This window comes from Drosophila ficusphila, unplaced genomic scaffold (genome assembly GCF_018152265.1).
Source record: "Drosophila ficusphila isolate 14025-0441.05 unplaced genomic scaffold, ASM1815226v1 contig_791, whole genome shotgun sequence".
Lineage (NCBI taxonomy): Eukaryota > Metazoa > Arthropoda > Insecta > Diptera > Drosophilidae > Drosophila > Drosophila ficusphila.
Window position 1 is genome coordinate 116,661 of NW_025064737.1, and position 22,993 is coordinate 139,653.

The following is a 22,993-nucleotide window of genomic DNA, read 5'->3' on the forward strand; positions in this document are numbered from 1 at the left end:
GTCTATCACGCTTATAATGCTTATTGCGCGCCTCAGAAGCATTTGGTGAAGCACATGGATCCGCACTGATGTCATTTCATATAAAGTTGTTGTATGGCATTTAAGGATTTGACATGCATGTCGCTCTCGATGACCATTTTGTCCGAGTCATCGAGCGAGGCATCGATGGCTTATACGAATTTTGTATAGAGAAAATTCGTATAAGCTATTGATGCTTTCGTTGCTGACGTGGAGGCAATGTTGTCATCTAGGCCAATGTCTAAAATGTCATCCCGAAATTCATATGAAAAACAATATATATATATATTTTTTTTTATTTTATTAATTAATCTTATTTTGAAACATAAGAGATAAGTACATAAATAATATGAAATTAATTAATAATATAATATAATAAGTTTGTAGTAAAAGACATAATATTTTTGTAATCTTAACGACACTTACATGATTTTTAAACAATTCCGCTGCCCGTTGCGCAAATGAAGTAATTTCACAACTAACTGTCAACGCACAACGCAAAAGAATGAGCAGTTCAATTTTATTTTGCAGGGACGACGCAAATTAAGGAAAAAAAAACTGACCTGCGTCATTCTTTTGCTGTTCGTCACCGAAGCGGTTGTGCTGGATCTATTGTGAAATTAAGGGGTTACATGGGTTTCCTCGGGTAAAAAACTGCCTTTTTTCAAACATTTTTTTGCATATAAAAAATTAAATATTTCAATTAAACTTTTTATTATTTAAAAGATACATATTTAATAAAGATTTTGTGAAATTTTCAAAAAAAAATATCAAAATGTCGGCCATTACGACGCCATTTCCGGCAGTTCCTCGGAGAAAAGGTGCCTCCGCGTTGTCAGCAGAACTTCTTTCAGGATCATCTAAAGTAAAAATAAAAAAAAACGTGTTTCAGTATAGACAATAAACTAGGTATTGGACGAAGGAAAAAAAAAAATACAAATTGGATTTTTGCCAGACGTTTTTACAAAAAGATGCAAATTTCGATGAAAATTTCTCGACATTTTTTTTTTTAAATAGTTGTAATTGAAAAAAAAAATCCTTTGTTCAATACCTTGTAAATGATATCTCGAATACTTGTGTAAAATTTCATTAAGATCGGTTGAGTAGTTCGCGAGAAATTTTGACTTTGAAAACATAGTTTTGAGAAAAACGCGTTTAAAGTTTTAAGAGACAATAAAAGTGATCTCAAGCGTCCACCTTCTCAGGGCTGTATCTCCGAGACTATTACTCGGATCAACTTGAAAATTTAGGACAATATTCTAGAAATGTTATAGAATTTAATAAGACAAAAAAAAAAATCGATTTTTTGAAACCGTGAAACCCATGTAACCCCTTAAAGTGATTTAATTGTGAAGTGCTTTTGCTTAAAAAAAACAGGTAAGTGCTTGAATTATGTTTAAGAGCTTTTTTTTTAGTTATTGAAAAAACCATAAGGCGCTGCAGGGCTTTTAAAAAGTAAACAAAGTGAAATTGAATTGTGTTTAAAATAAACCATCCCTTTTATGTGCGCCGGCGTACAGTTAATAAAGTGGTCCCAATCGTAAGCTGGGCCCAATTCTAAACTGGGGCCAATGAAGTTTAAGCCGATTCAAATCGACGCCTTATGGGTTTTTCTTTGCATCAACTGTACGCATCAACAGTGTTGCCAGGTGATGAGCGTCCGAATAAGCTAGATTTTTAATAAAATAAGCTAGAATAAGCTAAAATTAAAAAAAAATGATATTTTTATTTTATGTTATGTTAAATCTGCATTAACATAAGCTTGTTAAATTTGCATCTAGCTTATAGCTTGAAATAACATAAAAATATCATTTTTAATTTTAGCTTATTCTAGCTTATTTTATTAAAAATCTAGCTTATAATATGCTAAACTGGTAATACTGATTGTACGAGGCAGGCCCCCCTTCAACTCCCGGAAGTTTATTTCGTTCAGCTATAAAATTTTAATTTTTGCTCTTTGCACGAGTTTAGTTACTGGCGCGCCAAGATTTGAGGAAATATTTTTATTAATTGGCCCACAATAAATACTTTATAATAAATAAAATTTTTCGACATCTCGCACGGTTTACGAGATATCAACCCTTAAATAAATATTTAAAAATTACTGGAAAATTTTAAAAGTATTATTCTAAAAGAAGTTTAAAAATTTAATTTACGCGTTTGAGAATTATTTCCAGTTATTAAAAAAAGTGGTCCGAAAGCCAACAAATATTCTAGAACAAATTTATAGAAGAACGGTAGAGGAAACGTATGTAGCTCCAGAAAGTGAGGAAATTAAGTTAGAAGGCAGGTTTCTTAAAATTAAAAACTGTAGACTTAGCGATAGGAAACCAGACAATTTTTGTTTCGTTGGGGATGAGATCCCAATACAATTAGAGTCCTTTGAGGAGAATGAAGGAGAAATTTTTATAATAGGTAAGGAATTAAATGATAAAACAAACTTTTTTGATGAGCCCTTAAGGTCGTCAAGCCTAGGTATTTATTTAGTAAAATTAGGAACGCCGATGAGCGCTAAAAAATTTTCAGTTAGGGAATTTAGGAGAAAGGCTGTAGTTATGCCTTTCAAACAGGAAGCAGTTTTAGTTCCCTGCTTGCACTTTTCTTAGGGATTTTTAGGATTTTGGAGGTGTTTAGTCCGTACGCGTAATTTAATTACGAATCGGGCATATTTAGAGCGACGGCGCTTTAAATATCTTTTGAAGATTCACCTTCCATGTAAAAAAAATTTTTTAAATTTTAGTTTGGCTATATCTATCAATAATAGATAGAAAAAAATTTTGATGGATTGAAAGAAGATGAATCATTTTTATCTTTTTCTTTAGTGTTTCTCGCTACAAACGAAAAACAACTCTGAATAATTTGATATTTACTGTAAAATCCCAAATAATTAAATAAATGAACAAAATAATGTCGGATTAACCTGAGTTCAATTGTATTCCACCACGTTACGATATTGTCAACGATTTTCTGAAGGTGGCCCAACCCTGACTACATGGCCCAATGCTGACTACATTTTTTTTTTTTTCAAACGCCTATAACTTTTTTTGTTTTTGTTTTTTTATTCTCTATTTTTGGTGAACACTTTCTCTTGCTTGTACCTTTCCAAAAATGTATAAACTTATTCTAAATTGTCATTCGTTCAGAACTTATGGACATAGGTCAAAAAATGGCCCTACCCTGACAACACTCCCTAATCCTTTCTAAATAAATTTATTTACCATTTCAGAACAAAACATCTATCTTGCGGAGCAAAATGCGGCTATGCACCGCAATATAGATCTTTTGGCCGAGAAGCTGGCGGAGACCACCGCAATTGTGAAGCTAAAGATGAAAGCGGAAGAGAAGACGGTGGAGACAGGGGTTCCCTTCCCCCTCAAGACGGACGACGACATAGAGCTCTTCGAGAACTCTATGACACCTGAGCTTCGGGAGTTTTACGTAAGTTTTTTTATACTGCAAGTGTAAAGATTTTAACTTTTATCATTACAGAAAGCAAAAATTACAAACTTCGCAAGGAAGGATGGCTTCGCAAAAGTTTTCAGAAAAATAATTGACGCTGGCTTGCTGCCAAATTTTAATTTGGACGGCACTAATTCAAAAAAGAGGTTCAAAAACTTGACAAACCTATTTGCTATTTTGAAAGGTAAACATATGAACAATATTTTTCATTTATTTTAATAAATTATTCGAAGCAGCAATTTTAATAAATATCTTTTTATATTTTCAGACGTCTCGTCTAGGTATGACTTTCCAATAAAATGTATTGGGGAATTCATATAGGAAATTGTTTAAAAATTCACCGACGAATTCCGATAGGGCATCCTTGCAAAAGCTTTCGAGGAAAACCCCGCTTCCACTTCTGCTACGAATTCCTCTATGCCTTATACGAATTTTTTCCATACAAAGGCACCGAGGAATAGTTCGATGAAACGGCCAAAAAGTTCATCGAAAGCTGCACCTATGAAGAAAACTTGAATCCCATGCAAAATTCATCGCGCAATTTCTCGGTTCGGCCTTACCTCCGTACCCTGGTTCCTCGGTGCTTCTTCGCGGATTTCTTATAGGAAAAAGCTATTTTGGAACTGCAGGGTAGTAAAATGTAGGATATTGTCTAACTTGTATATGTATGTGATCATGTGATCTCTTTGTTTTAGTTTTTTTCTATATGTAACTAGATTAAGTTGCCTCAGCGGTAACAGTAAACTCGTTAATACCAAATAAAAATTTTTACCAACAAAAAAAAAAAAAACAATAACGCTTTAAAAAAATGTATTGTGCATTTGGGAGTGAAAATTTAAAAGATTTTATGGTAAACACGATGGTAGGGGATATATTTGGCGTTTATGGTGCTGATACTTAAAATATAATATTCATACGCTATTATATACCTACAAAAAACATTTTAACTCGATATTCCGCCTTCCCCATATAAGACCGACCACTGTACAGCCCTGCGGCTAGTGTTTCGCAAACTGGCAGTGCGAGTAGTTTTTTTTTGCTTTCGTTCTCTGTTTGGATATGTCTGTGTAAAATATAGGCGTTGGTGGCTGCCATATCAATTAGGTGATACAAAATTCGGGTTGCGGCATCCCGAGTTTTTGCTATGGTATGATTACGTCCCATAGGCCGTCCATGAGATCTACGCCGCCCGTGTGAGCGTTATACTCATGCACAATTTGGAGACAATCAATTTAAATGTGTCGCTTTGTTTTTTTTTTTTTGTGAAAACAGCCTTTGCAGTTCCTTCACGTAGGTTTGTTTTTTAAAATGGCTTTACACCCACATAGGTGGACAAAAAGCGAACAGGCTTGCTGTCTTTCCAGATTACATCGGTTATGTCGACACCATATGAGGACCCAGCGTACTTGGTAGCTTGCAATTGGGGATACGGTTTCCTCGCACCGTGCCAAGGCCATAAATACCTATCGCTCTTAGATAAACCATCAAAGGCAGAGATGTATAAAAATGATCGAAGTGAATTATGTGATACTTAAATCATTCTACCACTTTATCACCTGCAGCCCTGTAGATCTCAAAGCGGTATGCGTATCCAAATGATTCAAAGATCTTGAGCAACTGCTCATCTGTCAAGTCGGACAGCTTATACAGAACCCGGTTTGCCATTTTCTATAATATTTCTAATTCTATTGAGTAAAATCACTCTATAAACAGAAACAAACACATAAATTGTAAAAATCAATGGTGAAATTATCAGCTCGTTGTTGTCTTGCATCCCCAAAGGTGCCTCAAGGCACGTATCGCTATTTCGCTGTCACAACGCATGTCTTTTATATATTTGCAAATCTGCAACTTAATTTTAATACATAGTAAATAAACTCACATTTCAAGAAAAAAATTATGAGCTGGATAGATACCCAGACCAAATTTTACCCGCGAAAAAAACATATGGCTTGTGTATACCGAAAGGTAAGTCCCGTTAGAAGCTTCGGAAAGCTTTCAAAGCTGAGACTCATAATTTTGTCTGCTTTTTATCAACCGCCAAAATTATTTAAACGATTGAAAAGCTGTTTGTTTATTTGTTAAGGCCAAAAACGTAATACGTGCCTTCAGGCAGGCTTACGTCTTAAAGGGTTAAACTTATATTTGTTAGCTACTAGTAACGTCTGTCACGATTTTGTTTAAAAGATAAGATTATAATTAATATTTTATTAATTTAAGAAAAACTCATTATTCAATCATTTATGTGTAAAACAAACTACCATTGGCTCTGAATTCAATATTTGTTTAAAAAATCGATATTTCAAAATTCATGATAACCAGTGCCGGATTAAGCTAGCGCGGGGCCTGTAGCAAATTCTGTCAAGGGGCCCTTGTTTTGCTTTAGGTTCTCAAGTTTAGGGTATTAAATAAAACAAAATTGTTACAAATGAACTTTTCTGGATTTAATATGGGCAAATTTAGAGATAACACTTTCAATATCGACTTCTTTAAGCAAATCATGCTCTATATTCAACAAAGTGAGATGATTAAGACGTTCTTGGCCCATCGTGTTCCTTAATTCATTTTTAATACGTTTTAATGTTGAGAACGTTCGCCACTGCAGTTAGTGATCATGAGAGACAAGTAAATGCGCAAGGCAATTTCTAAGTTTGGGAAACACGATTCTAAAGAATTATTTAATAAAAGTTTATAAAATTGCTGTTCCAGAGGCTCCTGTTTCGTGCTGTCAATAACAGTAGCCACATCTGTTTTCAGCAGCTCTGCGAACTGCACTAATTTGCCACCTAGGCTGTTCTCCAAATCATCTTCGTAAGCACTGACCATACTTGTGGATTTTTCCAAAATCTCTTCTGTTGTAAGAGATTTTAGCTGTCGAAATACTTCAAAAACACTAGAAGTCTTATGGTATGCCTTCATACGTTTAGTTTTTACGATCAGATAGGTAGGAGTTGGAGCGCGGCCGCGCGGGGCCCCCCCAATGCGCGGGGCCCGTAGCATTTGCTACTCCTGCTATATGGCTAATCCGGCACTGATGATAACACGTTTAAAAACAACGAATTTAGTGTGGTTCCATTTATTATACCCTTGAAGAGGGTATTATAATTTCAGTCAGAAGTTTGCAACGCAGTGAAGAAAACACTTAAGACGCCATAAAGTTTATATATTCCTGATCTGCATCACGATCTGAGTCGAAATACGTCTGTCCTCCTTTCTGTTTCTATGTCTTTCAGTCTTTCAGTTTTTAAGCTATCTTGCTGAAACTTTCCCAAAAGTTGTGTAGTGGAAACGGGCCGAATCGGTTGACTATATCGGATAGCTCCCATACGAGATATTGAAAAAAAATTGATCACTCCGGCGTTTCTGCTCATATCAACTTGATTTTTTCCAGATAGTGTTTTTAAACTACTATCGAATTTCGAATAACATAGCCACCATAGGAAAGATCAAAAATGATATACAGAAATAATGAAAAAAAAATTATAACGTCGTTGTTTTTTATCCCACGGGATTTTTAGAACATCGAGTTTTTATGTACCCACAAGATAAAATTTTCATAAAAATCGGACAACTATGTATATCATATAAATAAGTCTTTATAGAATTAACGGAAAACAATTGATAACTTCGTTGTATTTCATCAGACAAGCGTATTTTATGAAATATAGAGTTTTCTAATAAAGCTCCAATTTCGAATTAAATTTTCTAAAAGTCGGACGACTATATCAAATGGCGGTCTTATGAATAAACGTAGGAAATATAGAAACTTATAGAAGCTATAAACATAGCTTCGATGTTGTTTATAAAGCATATGGGTGATTCCATATCAGATTTACAGTCGATATTGGGAAATTCGATGAGATATTTTTTTCATGCTCTTTATCGAAAATAAATCGACACGTATTTTTTTATATGGCTCAGAAATTTTTTTGACAAAGTTATGATTTTTTGAATTTTTGATGAACTGCCCTTTTTTTGATGACAGTCGCGTTTTCCTTAGTTTTTGAGTTATATAATTAAATAGCATTAAAAATTCATTTCATTGACCCTTACTATGCGCGCGCGAAGCGAATTGACGCTCGTTAGAGTCGTTGGTCGGCGCACGCCCTGAGACCGAGCGCGCGGACCGTGAATGATGATCTTGAATATTCTATAACTCAAAAACTAATTTTGATACCATTCTGAAGATTGAAGGATTTATTGTGATAAAAAAAAAAAATCAAAATTGTCCAAGTTGGAGAAAAATTAATTTGTTGTAAACTTTTTGTGGTGAAAAATTGTTTAAAAAAATTATTTCACGAAAGTTTTGCAAAGAAGAAGGAAGGATGAAATTTTTACTTCCCATAAATTTTTTTCTGCGACGTACGGTTATCGAGTTATTGGGGCTGGAAAACGCGACTGTCATCAAAAAAAGGGCAGTTCATCAAAAATTCATAAAATCATAACTTTGTCAAAAAAATTTCTGAGCCATATAAAAAAATACGTGTCGATTTATTTTCGATAAAGAGCATGAAAAAAATATCTCATCGAATTTCCCAATATCGACTGTAAATCTGATATGGAATCACCCATATATATTCTTGATCAGCATCACGAGCAGAATCGGAATACGTCTGTACGTCTGTCCGTCTGTCTGTTTCTCTTCAAACTAGTCTCTCAGTTTTAAAGCTATCTTGCTGAAACTTTCCCAAAAGTTGTGTAGTTATTGCACTCAGTATATAAGTCGGAACGGGTCGGATCGGCCGACTATATCGGATAGCTCCCATACGAGAGAATGAAATTAAAAATTCTCACGCCGTTGTTTTTGCATCAGATCGACTTGATTTCTTCAAGATGGCGTTTTCTAACTGTTATTGAATTTCCGATTAAATTTCATCAAAATCGGATAACTCTATCATATAGCTGCCATAGGAGAGATCGAAAAATATATATAGAGTTAATGGAAATAAATTGATAACATCGTTGTTTTTTATCCCACGAGCATGATTTTTTGAATATCAAGTTTTTTAGTAATCCTTGTATTGAGAAAAAAGTTTTATAAAAATCGGAAAACTATATCTTATAGCTGCCATAGGAAAGATCGAAAAATCTATATAGAAATAACGGAAATAAAATTATAACATCGTTGTTTCTCATCAGACAAGTATGATTTTTGGAATATAGAGTTTTTTTACGACTCTTGAACTACGAATTAAATTTGATCGAAATCGGACAACTATATCATATAGCTCCCATATGATCTATAGTCGAAAATATGGAAAATTAATAGAAAAATCGTCTTAGCTTCGATGTTGCTTAGCCTTTATGTATTTTGTTCGAAATATTTGATGACTGCAAGGGTATATAAGCTTCGGCTTGCCGAAGCTAGCTTCCTTTCTTGTAAAGTATATATGACTGCAAGAGTATATAATCTTCGGCGAGCCGAAGCTTCCATTCTTGTTTTAAACTATTACACCTAGACTATATTAAACATACAGATTTTAGTTTGTCTTCTAAAAGGGAAGAGAGTTATAAAATAAATTTAACGACCTACCAGCTTTGGGGCGTGCCCGACTCTTTATTTTGTACAGTATACTCTTTTGTTTTCTTCTAAGAAATCATAATGGCATAAATCACTTTTACCAATTTAAACGTTTGCCTTTAGTTGGGCAAATACTTACATAAGTATGCGGTTTAAACCAACTTCCCTAAATATATATATATGCTCTAAAGGGTAAGAAATTTTTATGAGATTTATTTTTTTGGCCTCAGCAACAGATGTAACTTATCCCATATTTTTAATATATGCGATATCTATTTGGAAAATTGCCTTTTTAATATTGATTTCTTAACCCTTTCTTCCTTTTTGTTTTACAAATGGTGCCAAAGTGGTTTTTGAAGTGGTGGTGATTGCAGAGGTGCTTGGCATCAAAGTCATGTCATTATCCATACTGTCCATGACAAAATCCACCACTGTGATGTTAGTAGTACCCTCAGAATCTCCCTTATCAGTGGGAATGCTTATCTGAAACTGAAGCAAAACAACCAAGTATGTGACCATTGTAGTTAAAAGTCCCTTGAAGAGGCTTCTGTTCACATCAAAGAAGCCACCACAATTTATGGTCGATGGATTCATCTCAGTGGCTCGCAAAAACATATTTATCTCTGTCTGGGCATCCGAGTTCATCCAGTTCAGCTCTACCATCAAAAGTTTCTTCTGAAAATTAGTTCGCACATTTACCGATGCATAATGTGCCTCATCGCAGATATAAAATAATAGTCCGATGTTCCATAAAGCTGTTATGGTGAGTCCTATATCTTTGATGCCAAATCCTTCTGAAAGTTGAGACATCAGTCCATAAATCGAAAGAGTGATGATGAAAAACAGGTAGAGACTCATAAAAACAAAGGTATAGCACATGGCGTTTCCAGTATCCCGGGTAAGCTTACTTAATCGAAGCCACAAAACTCGGTAGTCGGCTACCATCGCAGCTGGGCCAATGTGTTTTAAGGCCTTCTGAAACCTCTCCGCCAGAAGGTGAGCCGTGATGCTCATGGCCTCACAGATAAGGAACCACCAGGCTCCCAACATAGCAGTTAAATTATCCAGGATGCAATAGGGCACAACTTGATTGATGTTCAAATCCTACATGGTAATGTGGGTAATAACCACTGATAACACTGATAAGATTGGCAACACAGTGGCTATATAGACCGCTTTTTGTCGGAGTTTCAAAGGTAAACTATGACCAGAAATCTGGTAGTACAACACCTCAAAGTCATCCCAGTCGTTAAAGAGTCTGGCTATTTTCCTAGCCTCATACCACAGAATGGGAATTATCATAATAGGCAAGATGTTAACCAGGAATAAGTAGGCAATCACCGCCTCCTCGAAGGGCCCACTCAGGGAGCGCACGATAATGGATGCGGTTGTTGGCCACATAGCCAACATAGCACTGAAAGAGTTAAATAAAGAGATACAAATATTAATAGAAATAAATTTCATTATGTCATAATAATAATCACAAGAAACAACTTACGCCTAGGTAGCTACTGATATGGCAGTATGATTTCATTGAACGTAACTTACGATTCCCTCTGTTAAGAACAAAAGCTTTGACTATTTTAATAATGACAAGAAAGAAAGCTGGCTTTTGCAAGCCGAAGCTTATACAACGGTTTAATGAAAATCGGATAACTTTATCATATAGCTCGCATAGGAAAGATCAAGAAATTTTTATATAAATAATGAAAAAAAAATTTTATCGTCGTGTTTCATCCCACGATTATGGTTTTTAGAACGTCGAATTTTTTAAATACCCTTTATTAAAAAAAAAAAAAAATATTTCATAAAAATCGGGCAATTATATCACATAGCTGCCATAGGAAAGATTGTAAAATCTAGATATAATTTATGGAAATAAAATTCCTACATCGTTTTTTTTATCGGACAATCATGATTTTTGGAAATTAGACTTTTTTAACGAATCTTGAATTTTGAATTAAATTTCATCAAAATCGGAAGACTATAGCATATAGTTGTCACATGAACAGTCGTCGAAAATATGGAAAATAAATAAAAAACAAGAAAGGAAGCTAACTTCGGCATACCCTTGCAGACGTCAAAGGGTATAACAAAATACATAAAGGCTAAAAAAACATCGAAGCTATGACAATTTTTCTAATTTTTATTAATTAATTTTCCATATTTTCGACTATTTGACATATGACAGCTATATGATATAGTCGTCCGATTTTAATGCAATTTAACAAGTAACGACTCGTTAGAAAACTCTGTATTCCAAAAATTATGCTTGTCTGATGAAAAACAACGATTTTACAACTTTAGTTCCGTTATTTCTATATAGATTTTTCGACCTTTCCTATGGCAGCTATATGATAACGATGTCCGATCTAAATGAAATTTTTTTCTCGATTCAACGGTTATTAAAAACTCCATATTTTAAAAATCATGCTCGTGGGAATAAAAACAACGATGTTCTAATTTTTTTTCCATTATTTATATACATATATATCTTTTGATCTTTCCTATGGGAGCTATATGTTAGAGTTATCCGATTTTGATCAAATTTAATCCGAAATTCAATGATAGTTAGCAAACTCCATCTAAAAGAAATAAAGTCGATCTGATGCAAAAACAACGGCGTGAGAATTTTTTATTTCATTCTCATGTGTGGGAGGCATTCGATATAGTCGGCCGATCCGGGCCGTTCCGACTTATATACTGAGTGCAATGACTACACAACTTTTGGGAAAGTTTCAGCAAGAAAGCTTTGAAACTGAGAGACTAGTTTGCGTAGAAACAGACAGTAGGACAGACGTTCAGACGTATTTCGATTCCAGATCGTGATGCTGATCAAGAATATATACCTACATATATGTATGTATGTACTTTATGGGGTGTGAGGTGTCTCCTTCACTGCGTTGCAAACTTCTGACTGAAATTATACTAGCATTTGCTCTGCAAGGGTATAATTATATGTATATTTGTTTATATGTATAATATAATTACTTGCGTAGTCTCACGGATCATCACCCGCCCAACCAACCGAGGGGCGTAGCCGTGTATCGTACGGCCGCGGCTCGCGGAAATTTGGACGCGATATTAAGTATAAGAGAAAGAAAAAATTAAAAAGCGATGCGAAAATAAAAGGAAAGAAGAAAAAATTTGTATTTTTAATTTCACGGCCTAATTCTGTGCTATTAGTATTAGTATTAATTACTTTAGGAGCTGCAGAGAGTCTGTAGTAGATACTATAGAAAACAGTCTATTTTAGTCAGAATAAAGTATTCTGAAAGCTCATGCAAGTTATAAATAGATCTACAATGATTTAAAACTAAAGTAACATAATTTCTAGTTAATCTACTTGGCACAGAGAAGTTTAGTCTACCCAATAAGTCAGGACTGTCAATTTCAATAATTCAATAGGGTTAAAAATTAGTGCAATACCAAGCAAGAACCAATCTATTGGAATATGAGAGTAGGAATAGGTTTGCATTCAATTTTAGGCGGCGTAGTGCAAAAAGTAAAAAGTTTTTTTGGACTGATTCTATACGATCAGCGTGTACTCCGTATTGAGGACTCCAAACTGGTGCCCCATTCTCAAGGATTGGCCGGACCAACGATATGAATAAAGTCTTAGTAACGTAAGGACCATCAAATTCCTTCGACCATCGTTTAATAAATCCAAGCACCAATATGAAGGGAAAATTTAAGTTTAGGGTCCAAGAGGACCTGCGCATCATAAGTCCGTGTTGGCATGGAGATATGACTGACCTACAATGATAGTGCAAGTGAGGAGTTATTGCTCGTCCAAATAGCTTTTTCCAAACACGGTGAAACTGACAAGTTTGTAGGGATAGGGTAAACAGCTTGAAGAAGGGGTTTACACATTGCATTAGCGCAGTGTTTAAGTACACACCCAGGATTCCCGTCAGGACCTGGGGAATAAACTGTTATAACACGTTGCAAATCCAAAAGTAGGGAGGTTTCGTTTAAAGTGGGACGAAATATTAGGTTCGACTTGGGTATGGCTCATAAATATTGCTCACTTGATTGAGACACTGTGGAGTAAGTCGTTTGAAAGAATTGGGGAAACAGTTCGGCTATTGTCTGATTAGTATTAGCCGTCATATTTTCAAACGAAAGCGAAGGCGGAACTTTAAAACTGAGGGACTAGTTTGCCTACACACAGCTGGATTTTTCATTTTAAACTAAACTTGTGTACTGCAGAGAATTTCTGTTGAGGAGCGGAAAAGTCTATTCAAAGAGTAATAAAAAAAATTATAGCCCGACTCACAGTAACTTTCAAAAGTCTCGTTCTAGTTGTCCGCCTATTCGGCTCAACTCAAGAACGACAACATAAGCAAAGCTCCAGGTCATGAATAGTTTTTTTTTTTTTTTATATATTCTTATAACACTGTATACGAAGATGCTGTCATAAAAAAGGCTGACTACCATAGCTACCATCGCCCGCAAAAAACTTAATTCTTCGGTCAATAGACAATAGCGACTAACCTTTGTTAACGAGTACATTTCCAAACACCAAGACTTCTGGAATAAAATATTATTTTCTGCCGAAAGTAAATTAAAAAATTATTCAGAAAATTTCAGAAACTCTCCAGCTTTTTAAGACCGTTACTCAGATAACACTGGTCAACAAAAAAAATAAAATCGTTTGTTTCCTTTAATTTTTTTTGCGTTTCTATCTCAAAATAAGGTGTATTTTTTAAATATGGTAACAATTTTTCTCTCACAGCTTTTGTTTTTGAGTTACAGCTAACTACCCTCCATTACTATTGATTAGTCGTGGGGTCCAGGATTAAGTACAGAAAAATTAAAAGCTGGTATTTTTGATGGGCCACAGATTAGGCAACTCATGAAAGATCCTAATTTTGTCAAATCAATGACTGAAGTCGAATCCAAAGCTTGGAAGTCATTCGATTTGGTTATGAGTAATTTCCTAGGCAAAAAGAAATCTGACACCCACGTCGAGCTTGTTGAGTCCATGCTATCGAACTTGCAAGAGTTAGGGTGCAACATGAGCATAAAAATCCACTTGCTGCACTCACATTTAGACCGATTTCCACAAAATCTAGAAGATTTTAGTGAGGAGCAGGGTGAAAGATTCCATCAGGAACTTCGAACAATGGAAGAGCGGTATCAGGGGCGGTGGGACTCACATATGATGGCAGACTACTGCTGGAGTTTGCAACGTGATCTACCTAAAGTCGTCCATTCAAGAAAATCGTATAAAAGATCATTTGATAGTGTTCAATAGAAATTTTGTTAACATCATTTATTAATTTTCTGTACTTTTTTATCAAAATAATAAAACTCTATATTTCAAAAACTGAAGCTGTTAGTAATCTTCCAGCATTTTTTTCATACTCAGGGCCATAAAAATACCCAATAACAGATAAAAAAATAAAGGAAACAAGACTTCTGTTGACCAGTGTAATCAACTTCCAAGATCCATTAAATACATTCGCTTCGGGACGGTGGATCCACCTGATATTAAACCCAAGGTTCCTACAAATAAAGGTTTTTTAATAAAACAACTACATCTTGGACCTTATTACACCATTTACACCTCGTAGGCTCAACACTTTAATTTACCTTTAAATATTTGGCGTATGTATATTATTTAAATATATATTCATATATATATTCATCTATATATATATATGTATATATATTTATACCCTTGAAGAGCAAAACGCAGTGAAGGAGACACCTCAGTATATATATTCTTGATCAGCATCACGATCAGAATCCAAATACGTCTGTCCGTCTGTCCGTTTCCGCGCAAGCTAGTCTCTCAGTTTTAAAGCTATCTTGCTGAAACTTTCCCAAAAGGTGTGTAGTTATTGCACGCAGTATATAAGTCGGAACGGGTCGGATCGGCCGACTATATCGGATAGCTCCCATACGAGGAAATGAAATAAAAAATTCTAACGCCGTTGTTTTTCATCAGATCGACTTGATTTCTTCCAGATGGCGTTTTCGAGCTGTTATTGAATTTCGGTTTAAATTTGATCAAAATCGGATAACTCTATCATATAGCTGCCATAGGACAGATCGAAAAATATATGTTGAATTAATGGAAATAAATTGATAACATCGTTGTTTTTTATCCCACGAGCATGATTTTTTGAATATCAAGTTTTTTAACAACCCTTAAATCGAGAAAAAGGTTCATAAAAAGCGGAGAACTATATCTTATAGCTGCATCACCATCTGAATCGAAATACGTCTTTACGTCTGTCCGTCTGAAATAATAATACCTTTTTGCTCTGCAAGGGTATAAATATAAATTTTATAGTAATCATATGTTAAAGTTCATATGAAATATTTTAAATAAAAACATTGTTATATCGTGTTTAAGCGTAAGCTGGAGAAGGCGAACACTGAAAATAAATTTAGTGTAATCCATCAAACGCTTTTAAAATTAGCAAGCTCTTTGACATTTATATTTTTCTAAAACAGAAGATTGTGTGACAAAAATGAAATCGTAGTCTGGCCTTCATTTCGATTTCACGGATAAACCGACCCTTTAATTCATTTTTCACAGTGCTAATTTTCAGTCGCTTTATAAACATAATTTTTAAAACTATCAGCTTCTAACCAGTTCATCATGAGAAACTTCAGTGTTGTTTTTATTCTGGGTAAGATTTCTTGACAATTCAAGAACGTATTTTTCAGATTTTCCCTTAGCTGTCTTCGCATTGGGAATCAACGGAAAATGCAGAGAAGGAGTAATTTTGATTAATAGGCCTGCTTGTGGAATAGCCGCAGATTGCTACTTGCATGGCTTTAACGGAGATGTTGTCAGAAATGAGGATTGCAAACGAAAAGAAAAAGGACTACCACGTAGGTACAACCAATTTTAAAATGAAATGAATATTAAATGTTTCACAATCCTTCAGCCGTATTGGAAATAAAAGGCGGAGAATGTCCTACAGATAAACCCCCGTGTAAATATATAAGGGACTAATTTTAAGCGGAAAGTGCATTGTAACATCCATTAAAAGAGCTTGAAGCGAAATTGTTTTTTCTTGGCCCTTCTTTTTTGGTTTTGCAACATTTGAATTTTTAATTGCAGTGCACATCGGCAACGAACATTCATTTATATGCATTTGTGTGTATATACAGGGTGCGCCATCTAGACAGGACCTAATGAAAAGTTGAATAACTCCTCCATTTTTTAGCCCATTTTGGAAAATAAACAAGATTCATGTAGGGTATAGAATGCCATTTATTGACAATTCACTCAGAATACAATATCGATCATTAGAAACACAAAAAGCGGCCCTTTTTTGGGCATTTAGCATTGTATTCGACAACATTTCGGGCGTAATAGCAGCAATTTCCGCTTTGATATTAGCTTTTAGTTCTTCAATAGTCTTCGGTTTGCTGACATACACCTTACTCTTCAAGTAGCCCCACAGAAAAAAGTCCGGTGCCGTCAAATCCGAATGTCTCCCATATTTCTTACGATAGGCACGCACAGTTTTCCCGATTTTTGGTTGAGTCGATCCATGTCTAAAATGGCATAGGCTGACGTTTCAGAATCTGGCTGGCTTGTCAAAATAGGCTGAAAAATGGCGGAGTTATTAAACATTTCAATAGGCCCTGTCTAGATGGCGCACCCTGTCGATTTTTGACAGTAAATAAAAACTTTATAGTAATCATATGTTTAAGTTCATATGTTCATGTTATCATATGAACCTTTAACATTAATATTGTTTTAAAAACTGACGATTGTGGGACAAACTTGTAATCATAATTTGGCTTTCATTTCGATTTCACGGATAAACAGACCCCTTAATTCATTTTTCACAGTACTAATTTTCAGCCGCTATAAAAACCTGACATCATTTTTAAAACTATTAGCTTCTTACCAATTCATCATGAGAAACCTCAGCTTTGTTTTTCTTCTGGGTAAGATTTCTTGACAACTCGAGAACTAATTTTACAGATTTTCATTTCAGCTGTCTTCGTATTGGAAACCAACGGAAAATGCAGCAATTATGTGCTTTTGAATTATTACCCTACTTGTGGAATAGCCGCAGATTGCTACTTTTATGGCGATAACTATTCTGTGGTCGACAATCAGAATTGCAGACGTAAAGAAAAAGGACTTCCACGTAGGTACAACTAATTTAAAAATGAATCTAATATTAGATGTTTCACAATCCTTTAGCCTTCTTGGAAACAAAAGACGGAGAATGCCCTACAGATAAACCCAGGTGTACATATATAAAGAACTAATTTCAAGCGAAAAGTACATTATAACATCCAATAAAAGAGCTTGAAGCTAAATTGTATTTTTTTGGCCCTTTCTAACTTGGTTTTGCAACATTTGAGTTTTCAATTGCAGTGAACATCGGCAACGAACATTTATTTGTATTGTAACGAACTGCTTTTTATGTCTCCGCTCGCTACGTAAACGTGCGGCTAGCTCAGTTGAGTTTGTGTGTTCGTCCCACCAAATTTATTGTTGCGTGACCCCGAGACCAAAGAAGAACGCAGAGTTAGGTTAGATTTAGAATATGTGTGCTGGGTTTATTGCTTGTAGATTTACAGCTTGATATTTGATTCGCGGCTCTGCTGTCTGACGACTCGATCTCCCTCGTTGACGCCGGTAATGGCTCCCGCGTCGACTCCTGCGGCGACACGCCTGTCGCGCGTCCTCTGCCTCGCCGAGTCTTTCGGGCACCGGTCGCGTACTAGGCTCGCTACGAGTCTCTCACAACTTGGCGGATATTGAGCGGAAAACCTTACTGGAGGGCTAAGCAGTGTTGCTGCAGTCAACACTTCACGCTCCACCCTGAAGTCGGTCGGGATTTCGTCGGCTGGGCCTCGGCAGGTCCTCACTCTCGTGTGGACCGACTCCGGGCACCTTTCGCATAACTCCCTCGGATTCTCGTCGGCTGGCCCTCAGCAGGTTCTCAATCTCTCATGCGAACCGACGCTGGGTACCTTTCGCACAACATCCACTGGATCTTCGTCAGCTGGCCCTCAGCAGGTTCTCAACCTCTCATGCGAACCGACGCTGGGTACCTTTCGCACAACATCCACTTACTCGGACTCCACCAATATCGTCGTTTTCGAGACTCGTAGACGCACCCAACAACTTACCTTGTACCCTCGGGATCTCAGCTTGGCAGTCTCAGCTTATGTAGACGTGACCGTCGTTGGGCTTCTCGACTCGGCGATCTTGATTCCGGATATCCTGGCACTTGTTGTTCACTTGGGCTTTATTCGCGTTGATACGGTCACTTGCACGACTTTCACTTGACTGTCCAGAAATGTGCGCGCTTTCTCCTTTTATACGCCATCCTGGTCCCGCAATTTCCCTTCCTTGGTGGCGTGATCGGATCCAAAGTGCAGGACCAGTCCCGTTAGTTCACGGTCATTCCTTTTTGTGCTGGTCCAAAGTCTGTGAACTTCACCGTTATACGGGTCCAAAGTTCAGGACTTCACCGTTATAACGGGTACAAAGTCCAGAATGGTACCGTTAGTTCACGGTCTCTCCTCTTTGCGCGGGTCCGAAGTCCGCAGACTCACCGTTATTGGGTCCAAAGTCTGCAGACTCACCGCAGCATTGAGTCCAAAGTCCTTTAAACCGTTATTTCCCTTTTTACCACCGCACACAGCGCATCCCGCTGTTGCCATGCAGCTCCCCTGCACTCAAAATTGTAAGGAGATTTACAACTCCTTACATCTCCCCCTTCCTTCGGAAACTTTTGAAAGCTTCGGGCTCCGGAATTTCCTGGGGAAAACGTCCTCGAATCGCCTCCTTCCCACGTCGACCTCCCACTCCTGAGTGCGGCCAAGGGCCTCTTGGATCTCAGCCGGACAGCCTCAGCCTATTGGACCCTACCTGGTCGTTCAGCATCTCGACTGTGGCATCTTGACCCCCATGGCTCCTTGCGCACACGTCCTTCCTTGATCCTTGTGGCCGCTGCCACTCCCTCGTCGACCTCCTCCCGCCACGACTGAGAGCTCCTCCAATTTCAGCACCTAAGTCTCAGCTTATGTAGACTTCCCGTCGTTGGGCTTCTTGACTAGGGCATCTTGACTGTCGAAAACTCCCAGCACGCGACTCCTTCCGATCCTCGTTCGAATCCGAACCGTTTCCCGCGTAGTATTTTCCCCGCGCACAATCGATAACTCATCTCGATCGATCGTGGCGTTGCCACTCCTCAGGGCTGCAGTCATAATCAGTGTGACCGGCCAGCGATATTTCCAGTATTTTCTTTGCTCTCATCGATCGCACTATCGATCGACCTCCGTTATCGTGGCGACCCCATTCCCAATTTCAGCTGGCCTCGTTTGTTTGTTTTGGTAAGTCAGAAAATTTTTAAATTTTGTCATGTCCTGCTTTTCGCGCGATTGTGTTGCCGGCTAATCAGCGTGATCCCAGGGGGGGGGTTGGAACAACCACAAATATCCCGCGCAGCAGACACGACAAAAAAAACAAAAAAGAATTTTTTTGAACTTGGACAACGAATTTGTACACAACGGAAATATAGGAATATCCAGACTGGACTACCTCGCCAAATTGGCAGCCCTCGGAGTCCCTCCCAACCATGAGTGCATCCTCGTTTAAGTTTCGGACACATCTCCCAATTATTGTTTTAATGGAAACATTTTATATCATCTCACCCCCCACTTGAGGAATCTATTCACCTAAGTTCATTTTTTTTTAAATTCATTATAAATTCACGTGTACTTAAATGCTAACATATTTTACACCTACCCACGTTACCGAAGGACTGAATACATGAAACATTAAGCAATAAATAATAAATAAATAGAGTGTAATAAATAATAAATAAAAAGAAAATTTGTCCTCTTTCTTTGGGTGTTGCTCCTCCTTCAACTTGTCCAAGAAAAATAGATCCGATGTCTTCTTCGGGATTGAATTTTTCATGAAAAATCTTATTAAATTTTGAAAATTTTATGCCTTCTTGATCACCTTGCGTAACCTCTTCAACAACCTGCACTTTTTCTTTTCTTTTCCTCTCTTCGCCCAAAAAAATACTTAAAATTTTCAAACTCCAACCTCGGTTCCTTTGGGAGTCATTCGGTTTAAGGAACCAGTTCCATAATGGACTCGGTTGTCCGACTCCCTGAACTCACGAGTCCATCGTCATCTGGGCCAATGTAAACAACTTGGTCGAGTTTGAAATTTGTGTAATTTAGCACATAACAAGCACACTACGGTTCCGATGCTTGTCTCGGAACAGGAGTGGAGGATGTGCGAGTGCGGCTGGTTGTACTACCCAACGTAGGCCACCGCCCACAACCCTGAGATTGAGGTTTGGTGAGTGTGATTTGCTAGCCGGGCACTATTATTGGAGGTCCTTTGACAAACACTTGGAACTCTCTTTTAGGACTTCTTTCCCGGCACCTGGTGCGACTTTTTGAAATGTTCTAGTCGAACTATAAACCCGTACACTGGCATCCTTTTGGGACTTCCTTCAAAGGTAACTTTCCATTTTCGAAATTTATTTACTTTTTTTCAACTTTCCTTCATCAGGCGCGGATCTTGTCCAGGATTACGGGCATTCGGTACTCTGTTTTGATTCGATGGGATCTGTTCTGGTGTCCTAGCTGCTTTCAACCATCCTTCCCAGCTTCGGTCGTTTTTCTGCTGATCAGCGGATGGCACTGGAGGTGGAAGATGATCTCCCCCAGGACGACTTGCTGGGGGTGGAACCCCAGAAAGTGGCTGTTCCTGATCTGGACCCGTATCTGAGCCTGGGTCGATGAACTGAGTCGATGCCAACCAAGCTGCGTTCTCGTTCATTATCTCCCGCCGCCACTCCGACATGCAGTCGTTTAGTCCTTCATAAACTGCATCATGTCCTGCCGCATCTGACGCCTAAATGCCTCATATTCCATGGACATCACAGCCTGGTAAGTTTGTTGTGCTTGGAACAGTGCTACATTAACTCCTGATTTTATTTCAGATGGCAGAGACTTCGGTATGGCCCCAGTTCCGCTTACAGATTGATGACCACTAGCTTCTCCTTTACTTTGTTCTTGGATTCCATGAGGAATATGGTCAGTTGTAAACTCCATGTCTGATAACTCGTCCTGAGATATCTTTTCTGGATTTCTTTCTTTTTTTTTAATTGGATTCGGATCGAGTTATTGGCGGACTCATATCCACTGGTTCCCTATTCCGAATGAATTCCAAACTTCTCCTTATTTTTCTTCCGATTTGAATTCTATCCCTATCACTATTTGACATATCCTAACTCCTTTCTTATGTATATCTGTCTATTTCTCTTTTTCTTCCACTTTGTCTAATATGGGGGGGATGAGACGTCACTATTTCCACTACTCACTAACTTTTCTCTCCTTTCCTTCAGTTCCTAATCCGTTGTGTACACTAAAAATTACTAGCAATAATTTAATTCATCTATTAATTACTTTAAATTTTTTTAGAATCCGTCTGCAATTTAACGGGCAACGATGTTACGACTGACGATGTTCCGCATAACCCGGACAGCCAAATTGGGTACGTGAACTTTTTACTTTACAAAAAAAATAACAACCTTAAAAGACAAACATTTACTTTACATTTTACCTTTACTACAAACAGATTTCGCCTCAACTCACTCTGGCTGCGCATGTGCCACTCTTTACTCGGCCATAGGTCCACTACTGATTGGAGATTTTTTTATCACTTCGGAAGAGTTTCGCAGGAAGAAATTCAGAAATGTCCCCTGTGGCTTCAAGGATCTCCACCCTGATGGTAGGCCCTCGGTCCAAACAGCTGGTTTCCGTTTCTGTTTCCTGTTTTCTTCGCTTCCGGTAAGTATCTGAATTTTCTTTTTGCCTTTAATCAATTCAATTAAACTTCTTTTTTTTTTTCAGTCTATACTTGCAACTGCTGGGCATCGATGCTACACCTCATAAACAGTGTACATGGACCACACCAATTACAAACACAGACAACAGATTTAGATAAGTTATTACAAATTTACTTTACTTTAGACAACATATTAAAAAGACAATTGTTTATTTTTTTCAGACACATTCTAGTCTGTCTTCCTTTCACCTCAAGGACTGGGCTCAGCAACAAGGACTTCCCAGAATTTTCCCCTCTGTGGCTACGATGGGTCTGGCCTACTTCGCCTGCCCACGGTCCAAATAGATGGTTTCTGAGATCTTATTTACTGGCCTTTACCCTGGTGAGTGTTTACTTTATACTTTTATTGATTCCATTTTATTAATTTTCTTCTATATTTTTTTAATTGGGCGCCATTTGTCATGTCCTGCTTTTCGCGCGGTTGTGTTGCCGGCTAATCAGCGTGATCCCAGGGGGGGAACAACCACAAATATCCCGCGCAGCAGGCACGACAAAAAAAACAAAACGGAATTTTTTTGAACTTGGACAACGAATTTGTACACAACGGAAATATAGGAATATCCTGACTGGACTACCTCGCCAAATTGGCAGCCCTCGGAGTCCCTCCCAACCATGAGTGCATCCTCGTTTAAGTTTCGGACACATCTCCCAATTGTTGTTTTAATGGAAACATTTTATATCATCTCACCCCCCACTTGAAGAATCTATTCACTTAAGTTCATTTTTATACCCTTGCAGAGCAAAAGGGTATTATAATTTCAGTCAGAAGTTTGCAACGCAGTGAAGGAGGCACCTCAGACCCCATAAAGTATATATATTCTTGATCAGCATCACGATTAGAGTCCAAATCCGTCTGTACGTCTGTCCGTCTGTCCTCCTGTCGGTTTCTATGTAAACTAGTCTCTCAGTTTTAAAGCTATCTCGCTGAAACTTTCGCAAAAGGTGTGCAGTTATTGCACGCAGTATATAAGTCGGAACGAGCCGGATCGGCCGACTATATCGGATAGCTCCCATACCAGAGAATGAAATAAAAAATTCTTACTCCGTTGTTTTTGATCAGATCGAATTGATTCGTTCCAGATGGCGTTTTCTAACTGCTATAGAATTTCGTATTAAATTTGATC

The 22,993-nt window shown here is 37.4% G+C and overlaps 2 protein-coding genes, 2 long non-coding RNA genes and 1 pseudogene across 4 annotated transcripts; 3 read left to right on the top strand and 2 right to left on the bottom strand.

Annotated features, from left to right (window-relative positions):
* Positions 1 to 9,304: 9,304 nt before the first annotated feature.
* On the bottom strand, positions 9,305 to 12,578 carry LOC108096105 (annotated as a pseudogene).
* A 2,958-nt stretch (positions 12,579 to 15,536) lies between these two features.
* Positions 15,537 to 16,025, top strand: LOC108096112 (accessory gland protein Acp63F-like). The gene is made up of 3 exons (XM_017197489.1): positions 15,537 to 15,645; positions 15,695 to 15,850; positions 15,907 to 16,025. The coding sequence occupies exons 1-3, from the start codon at positions 15,615 to 15,617 to the stop codon at positions 15,972 to 15,974; spliced, it is 255 nt and encodes an 84-aa protein (XP_017052978.1). The 5' UTR covers positions 15,537 to 15,614; the 3' UTR covers positions 15,975 to 16,025.
* A 192-nt stretch (positions 16,026 to 16,217) lies between these two features.
* LOC108096113 lies at positions 16,218 to 16,715 on the bottom strand. Its single transcript, XR_001771693.1, has 2 exons — positions 16,630 to 16,715; positions 16,218 to 16,574 (listed from the first exon to the last, which is right to left on the bottom strand). It is a non-coding gene; the product is annotated as an uncharacterized LOC108096113 (long non-coding RNA).
* A 149-nt stretch (positions 16,716 to 16,864) lies between these two features.
* On the top strand, positions 16,865 to 17,307 carry LOC108096111 (accessory gland protein Acp63F-like). Its single transcript, XM_017197488.1, has 3 exons — positions 16,865 to 16,921; positions 16,972 to 17,127; positions 17,184 to 17,307. The coding sequence occupies exons 1-3, from the start codon at positions 16,891 to 16,893 to the stop codon at positions 17,249 to 17,251; spliced, it is 255 nt and encodes an 84-aa protein (XP_017052977.1). The 5' UTR covers positions 16,865 to 16,890; the 3' UTR covers positions 17,252 to 17,307.
* A 3,872-nt stretch (positions 17,308 to 21,179) lies between these two features.
* LOC122320754 lies at positions 21,180 to 22,656 on the top strand. Its single transcript, XR_006245814.1, has 4 exons — positions 21,180 to 21,515; positions 21,600 to 21,811; positions 21,875 to 22,191; positions 22,311 to 22,656. It is a non-coding gene; the product is annotated as an uncharacterized LOC122320754 (long non-coding RNA).
* The last annotated feature ends 337 nt before the right edge of the window (positions 22,657 to 22,993 follow it).